This window comes from Corylus avellana, chromosome 1 (genome assembly GCF_965113065.1).
Source record: "Corylus avellana chromosome 1, dhCorAvel1.hap1.2, whole genome shotgun sequence".
Lineage (NCBI taxonomy): Eukaryota > Viridiplantae > Streptophyta > Magnoliopsida > Fagales > Betulaceae > Corylus > Corylus avellana.
Genome location: NC_142490.1, coordinates 43,003,110 through 43,011,215, shown reverse-complemented (window position 1 = coordinate 43,011,215; position 8,106 = coordinate 43,003,110). Strand labels below are relative to the sequence as shown.

Genomic DNA, 8,106 nt, shown 5'->3' with positions numbered 1-8,106 from the left:
GCACCGGTTTTTGTCTATAAAACGTGAAAAATATGTTATCAAGGTGCATACTATTGTCCATGTAGCTGAGGATTATTTCATAAGAGAAATATTATGAATGCATTTTGGTATTATTATTTTGTTGTTTAAATTGTAGGTAAGGATGTGTATTTTTAAAATTACACGATTTTAAAGGTTAAATTGTGAATTTATTAACGTTTAACTACGTTTCAATAACAATCCTACGGCCGTAGCAAGAGAAATATACATAAAATAGAGCTCATCTGGGTGCAACATTGAGCATGATGATTTCATCAAAAAAAAAAAAAAAAAAGGGCATGATCAGCTAGCGAAAACCATAGTAGATAATGACTTCATAATTATTATTAGTTCCAACAGTTCTCCAGCCTTTCATAGAAATTAAGGATGGTTTATGGATTTTATTACAAACATACTTCATATGCCATATTACAACCACATTATTCTACAATGTTTAGCAGTTGTAGGCGGTAGAGAGATCGATGAAGTAAATGCTAAGCAAAGCAAAATCTAAGTTTTGGTGGCATAAACATTTTCCCAAGTCCACCATCTCTTGAAGCAGCCCAAGAAATTTGTCGTGTTGCAAAACTTCTCCTCATGTAATGCTTGGAGTTGGAGGGCCGGTTCAAGTAAGAGTTGATTGTCGGATATTCCTTCTTTGCTCCAGCTTGAAGAGGCAGAGGCTTCGGAGGCTTTGAGTTTCCAACTTCAAGAGGAATGTATAATGCTTTATTAATGTCTTGAAGCATTTCTGTGTTGGAGTCGTATCCATTGGTAGAGTTGTAGAACATCTGAAATGCTTTTAGACAAGATAGATGGAGATGCTTGCATGGTTTCGGCAAATCACTAAATCCATCCATAAGAACATGTTGTAGAAACTCTTTCTTCTTTTCATCGAGTATCTCTCTCACAAAAGCGATTGAGTCTTCAATGTCTTCCTCCGGGTTTTCTTTCAAGCAGAGCAAAACGGAGTTTAGTTTCCCTTCATCTTTTTCCCTCTGTCATTAGATCACGAGAATATATATTCCTGATTAGCAGGGGAAAAAAAAAAGAAAAAAAAAGAGCAACTAATTAAGAAGAAATATAATTAAAGTTACCTGGTAGCTTTGTACGTCATTCAACAAACGAGTGATAAGCATGAGTAGTTTCGTAATGCTTTCGTACTGTTGTGGCATGAGTTTGGAGATTGGTAAACTTGGGTTCAAGAAGCATGAAGCTGGAAGAACAATGGTGTGTGTGGCTATCGACGTCATGCCAGTTTCAAGATACTCCTTCATTGAAGGTATGCTTCCAGTTTTACCCCACGTGGATTCCATAAACCACGAAGCAAACGTTTCATACCACTTCATACAAAACAGAAAAAGACATAATTTGTCAGTTTATTAATAGATATAAGATTTAATAGATTAATTGACGACTTTATAAGTGTGGGCTAGCTTACTATATCTTGAAGATAGTTTATTATGTCACGTCCTTGTTGTTGGAGGTATTTTGTTGCAATTTCCCTTACAAGATTATCAAGGGCATCAAAGATAATCTTACTATGGCCGCTCAAACCCTTACTATCCCATCTGTTATATATTCCATGAGAGAAATAAGAATTAATAAGAGGCAAAGTGATGTCAAAGAAATCATCAGAAAGATCAAATGGCTACGTGCCTTTGAACTGCGTCAGTTAGATCCTTCAACTGAATTAGAGAACCTTCCATGTCAAAGAAATCATCAGCCACTGTAATGAGTATTGCACTCTTTGCGATCATCATGCGTATTTCCGAATCATGAGGCAAGGAACAGCAGCTGGAGGCGGTAGCAAAATAAGAATACGTAGTTTTCTCTCGACCAAATCCCATATCACTAAGACCCCAATCCTTAGACCACCTGTCTCGGTAAAGAAAGACATGTATTGTGGGGAAATTTGCATGTTAATTTATTATGAAGGTCTCAAAACGAATTATTAATTGATAATTAAATCTAATTGAAAGTATAGGATACCTTTTGAGCTCCTCAAGTTCATTCTTGTATACTGACTGCTTAAACTCATAGCTTTGCACGGCAAGACGTACAAGTTCATCAGTTAGATGGCATGATAATCTGATCATGAGTTCAAAAGATTTGTTAGTGGATGTGAAGAACACGGGTCAAAATAATAGCAATTAAAATGAAGCGCGCCGCATATATATATACCTATGGGAAAAAGCTTTTCCCATCCAGAGAACATTCGAATCCTGTTCTTCTATCCACATCCTATGTTCCAAGTGATCCAATCGAGCAAACCATGGAAGTCTTAACTCATGCTCAATCTACAAGACATTTTGCGGTAAGATCATGTTTTACGTGTCTTATTCAACAATTATTTCACAATACTAATATTGGTAGTTTCAACAAATTACTGATTCAAAATTTGGTTAGGACTGTCACATTAATATTGTGATATAATTGTAGAATAAAAAATATTACTTTTAGCATTTTAAAAAAAAAAAAAAAAGTTTTTTGTGTCTCCTTTTATCTTTAAATCACAAAATTTTCGGCACACATAATTTGAATACTGATTCAATAAAATGCCATTTTTTTTTGGATATGTGATAATGTATTGAAGAAGAACAAAGAACAATTAATACAATAGCTCGATCAAGGGCATACTCCCCCCCCCAAAGAAAGAATGAAAAGGCTTGTAAAGGAAGCGGGAGAAGGAGGTAACAACATAACAGGAGCTAAGATTTTAGAATAGATAGGATTAGAGAAGCCCCACTACTAAAGGACCAAACTATTAAATCACTATTTATATCAAAAGTTTAAGTTGATAAGAAATAGTAAAATTTCTATTTAATTAGGACCTTAACTCTGATATGTCATGTTAAATCACAATTTATTCTAAAACTTAAGCTAATAGGAAATGGTAAATTTAATTATTTGCTAAAAATTAGTAATGCTATTTAGCAAATTACTATGTGACTGCCAAACAACTAAGGTGACTTAACAGTAAAAATTAGTTTTTCGATCAGTAGCAACTTTGTAAAAAGAAAAATTAACCGCTTATATTTACTGTCACATCATTCCAGTTGTATTATAGTCGTATAGCAATATACAAAATAACATTTATCTTTAAAGATTCCACCCTCTTCTGTTTTTCATTTCAACTTCTTATTTAATCAGTTATATGTGTAAGATCTTCAATAATGTTAAAATAGTCTGTTAATAAATGAATGAATTACCAGTCCTCTCAAGTTTGATGATATAAAATGAGTTTGGTCTCTAGTTCCCACTGAAACAGTTTTCTCAAGTAATTTCTTGGAAAATGATCTAGCCTCCAGAAGGTCGTATTCTCCTGAAAACATGAGATCTGTAGCTCTATAGACATTAAGCATTGCACTTGAGAAGTATTCATGGTTGTTTTCTATTTGATCTTGAATATCTTCATGTTGTAAGAACCAACAAAAGCTATCTGCACAAGCAAAAGATGCATATTTGGTTGAATTATATATATATATATACGACAACATTTGAAAGAAAATAAGAAAGCTAGGTTTGTTAACATACCCGATGGTAAAGCATACCCATGCATGCGCAGAAGCCGAAATGCTAACGAGTCTTTAAATAGAGCTAGCTGTGCTGCAACTAAATCGCTTGGTTTTGCCCATGATTCTTGATTCATGTAATTCCTGAATGTTACGTTCAATAAAGTTATAGAAAAAAAAACCAAATATCTTTCTTTCATGCACTATATATATATATATGTTAGGTTGGAGGGAAAACTGATTGATTTCTTAAGCAAAGGATATATAAATGAAGGTGGGGTTTTGTTACCTGTATACTTGTGCCAAAACCTTTTCCGTCTCTTCGATGAAATGCTCAGCCAGACCCAACCTGAATACTTGGTTGACCATGCAAAGCTTAATGAGCTCTTCATCCATGGGATACGTTGCTGGAACTGCCATAAAAATAATTAAACTTTTATCACAAAAAAGAAGATAGATTGAAAAGGGAATCTTGTAGTTAATCTACTTAAATTACCACTTTCTAGTTAATGATAAATTTAATCTAAGGTAAAGAAGCTTCTAACCCCCATCATCACATCTTTGAACAAGTGATAGTAAATAAGCCAAACAGTGTTTGTTTCCAGTGGCCATAAATGCAGATGCTGTGGCGGAGGGGGATTGGAACAAAGACCCATCGCTGCTCAAATGCTTGATTATATCATCTTCATCAATCTCATATGATGCAGGCAGTGCTTCAAGATATGAAAGCAATAGCAAACTTTGGTACGTATCCGCATCTTTCTCCCTACAAAGAAAGAAATCATGCAAATTAATTACGTTTCTTGTTTTTATCAAACATCATAATTAGCTATCAAATCAAAGTAAACCAATTAAAAGACAACAAAGGATCCTACTTTTCAAGAATTTGTTGCCGCATGTTGAATAGTTCTGATACGACTCTGTTTGTCCCAGGGAAGAAGACAAGCCGCACACCAACTGTATGTGCAAGTTCAACTATTCCTGGGAAAACGATGGCAAACCAGCGGAGTCGGGGAACGTGGTTGTCCATTTCTTCAAGTAGCTTCTCGGTGTTTGCCTCGATAAATGCCAACCCTGAATTGAAAATAAGTTAAATTCCAATTAGTTTATCAAGTTAAAAAAATAAAATAAAAAATAAAAAGTAATTGGCAATATCTCTGAACCAGTTACCTATAACGTAATTTTCTAACCCACATTATATTTCATTTTTCATTTTTAATAAATGATTATAACCTCAATATATAGGCAAGAGTCCTAATAACAAACTCCTTAAAGTCCATTTACTACTTTTTTAAATGTAGGAAAAACTTTCAAATAGTTCTCCCGCAATAGACTTTCTTACTGTTTTCTAAACTAAGTGAACTAAAAGTGTTATCCTAAATCTCAAGTAGCACTTTCTCTTTTGTGTGATTATTACTGTCTATGTTTCTTGTGTGCCGCTCTCAACCCAATTAAAATAATAACATTGAATTTTCATTCTGTGGCTTTTTTATTAAGAAAAAAATAATAATAATAATTATATATATATATATATATATATATATATATATATATATATATATTTCACAGCATGCATGTACCTTTTTCTACACATACTGTCCCGACATTCCACTTTTTGAGTGCGATAATGCAAGCAAGAGTTGCGGGAAGGCACTCAATGGTGGGCATGCCATGGGCATCAGACTCTCCCCAAGAGCCTTTATCTTTCTGGTTGTGAAGCACCCAATCCAAGCAATTCTTGAACATGGGTTGGGAAGGCTGGTGTGGATCTGGAATCATGGCTAGCCATGCAGTGTCATAAGCAGAAGGAGAAATGAAGGAGTAGGGTTCACAATTTGATGAGAACATCTTTTCCTTCATCTCATTAACTAGAGATTGGATTGAGGATTGTACTGATGATAAATCCATTACAGCAAAAGAAAGCCAATTAATCTCTTCTATTATGATCAAATGCTTGAGTGAGAGGTTATAAGGAGCAAATATTGTGTGCTATTTATAATCATTCTTGAACTGGTTTTCTTCGGCTACAAGTTCAAAAATGTGAATCATGGTAGGCATTCTGCGTTCACACAGGTGGCGCTGAATATATATATATATCAAGGATGACTCGTATTCTATCGATTTCGATCCAAAAATATATATATGGCCAAATATATGATGCCAGTCAATTTCTTTATCACATGTCATGTCCATGTCCATCCAGAGGAGGGGCGGAACCACGACCCCAAGGCCCCCAAAAAAAAAAAAAAATTATAAAATTCTTATATATATATATATATTGTAGATACCTTTAATTTCTTTTTAGTTTTATTTCCTTTTTAAAGGAATATTTATTTCTTTATTTCTTTGTTAGTATATATGAACCATCACCACTGAGCGTATATTTTCTTCGATCAACATAATATACGCTTTTAGCACTTGAAATTTTTCGTAGTAATTATAATTTCAGTCGCTGGAAGAGGTTTCTCTGCTTTTATATATACTAGTTTAGAACCCACGTATTCATTATAATTTGATTTTAAAACTTAAAACACATCTTCATTGTATTTTTTATTATAGGTCAAAAAAATTGTGTAAAAAAATTTATCATGCCTATTTCAATAAAAAAAAATATATATATACAAAATGTTATTCAACAGTATATATATTGTTGAACATAGTGACACAATTACACATAAGTTTGCATGAATATATAAATCACATAAAAATATAATATCATAAAAACCATATATAATTTTAGTTTTAATCCATATAAATTAAAACATATTAAAAAAATTCTCATATGTGTAATTTAAAACCAGCTGGAATGAGCTAAAACGTAAGACCCTTAAATCATAAGACCCATAAAACATATTAAAATATTTATTCTCATAGGAGTAGTTTTATTTCTTTCATCAAAAAAAGAGATAAAAAATCGTAGAAGGAATATTGGAATACAAAAAAACATAATGAACAACAAAGTCAATTAAATTTACAAAAGAAAAATAAGAAATTTGAAGGAAAAATAATATATAAATTAGAACATAAAATAAGGAAAGAGTAACCCAAAACCCTATAACAATATATTGAGAATGGAAGCAAAACTAAGAGTAACCCTAAACCTAATAGGTTTTTGTGTAATACCTATTATATTTCAATACAAATAAAATTCATAAAATTTTGAACATTTAAAAAATAATACAATGCAAAATAACAAATCTTTTTTATTTTTTTATTTTTTTATGGATACAAAAATAACAAAATCTTTCACTCAATATTTAATGCAATCAAATAAATCATTTCAATCTTCCCTTAATCTAAAAAATAAATTAAAACAACCTAAATTCGTCCCCATATGTGTAGTTTAAAATGAAAAATCATAAAGAAAAAAAAAACTAATAGAAAATTAGAAAAGAAAAAAGAAAAAAAAAAAAGGGGGAAGAAAACATGAATTTTGATTATCAAAGTATTAATATAAAATTAGCATAAATTTTAATATTTTTGGTGTAATACCTATTATATTTTAATACAAATAAAACTCATAATTTTGAACATTCAAAAATGCAAATGAAAAAAAAAAAAAAAAAAAAAAAAAAAAAAAAAATCTGAACAAAAAATTTCACAAAACAAAATGGAAACATATTCATCTCTACCTAATCACTAATTTAAAACGGTATTTGGTACAAAAAAAATTCTCAAGAAACAAACTAAAGATCATCAATTCACAATTGCTAAAAAATTATACATAAAAGAATAAAGATACATTCATCTCGAATATCTCATACCTTAAATTATAGTTTGGAGTCACATATATTTCCATGAAACTGATCAAATAAACTTTGTGCAACCGTCAACTTCTATAGGAAAGAGTTTTGAAACGTTGTTGCCGTATAATGAGAGACATGAGTTTAGAGTGAGAGAGATTGACATGATTTAGGGTAAGAGAGATAAATGTGTGTTAATAAAACGAAAGGTCAAAAGGAATTAACTAAAGAAAAATTGTGTTTTAATAAAGGGAGAGATACAATCTCTACATAATCTCTAATTTAAAACAGTGTTTGATACAAAAAAATTCTAAAGAAACAAACTAAAGATAATCAATTCACAATTGCTAAGAATTTATACATAAAAGCACAAAGATACATTCATCTCGAATATCTCATACCTTAATCATAGTTCAGAGTCATATATATTTCTATGAAACTGATCAAATAAACTTTGTGCAACCGTAAACTTCTATAGGAAAGTGTTTTGAAATGTTGTTGCCGTAGAAGGAGAGGGTGAATTTAGAGTGAGAGAAACCGACGTGATTTAAGGTGAGAGAAATAAATGTGAGTCAATAAAAGGAAAGGTCAAAATGAATTAATTAAGAAAAAATTGTGTTTTAATAAAGGGAGAGATATTAATGCAATAAGACACTTAATTTATTAAAAAACAAAATTGTGATTTAGGGTGAGAGAGATAAACATGAGTTAATAAAAAGAAAGGTCAAAACGAATTAATTAAGGAAAAATCGTACACTTAATTTATTAAAAAAATAGAAAGAGGAAAAACCCATTTCAATATTTGCACGGTTCAATTATTAAAAATTATG

General features: G+C 31.3%; 1 protein-coding gene across 1 annotated transcript; it reads right to left on the bottom strand.

The window, feature by feature from the left end:
- Positions 1 to 512: 512 nt before the first annotated feature.
- On the bottom strand, positions 513 to 5,441 carry LOC132169898 (S-linalool synthase-like). Its single transcript, XM_059580841.2, has 12 exons — positions 5,114 to 5,441; positions 4,409 to 4,607; positions 4,079 to 4,299; positions 3,823 to 3,946; positions 3,556 to 3,677; positions 3,231 to 3,460; positions 2,203 to 2,318; positions 2,011 to 2,109; positions 1,678 to 1,896; positions 1,460 to 1,589; positions 1,116 to 1,361; positions 513 to 1,016 (listed from the first exon to the last, which is right to left on the bottom strand). The coding sequence occupies exons 1-12, from the start codon at positions 5,439 to 5,441 to the stop codon at positions 513 to 515; spliced, it is 2,538 nt and encodes an 845-aa protein (XP_059436824.2).
- Positions 5,442 to 8,106: the final 2,665 nt, after the last annotated feature.

Excerpts from the sequence above, each read along its gene's own strand:
- LOC132169898 (XM_059580841.2), bottom strand. The coding sequence starts at position 5,441 with ATGGATTTATCATCAGTACAATCCTCAATCCAATCTCTAGTTAATGAG. Across the intron at positions 4,300-4,408 it reads CGGCAACAAATTCTTGAAAA|GGAGAAAGATGCGGATACGT; the intron begins GTAGGATCCTTT and ends CTTTCTTTGTAG. Across the intron at positions 1,897-2,010 it reads GAACTTGAGGAGCTCAAAAG|GTGGTCTAAGGATTGGGGTC; the intron begins GTATCCTATACT and ends TTACCGAGACAG.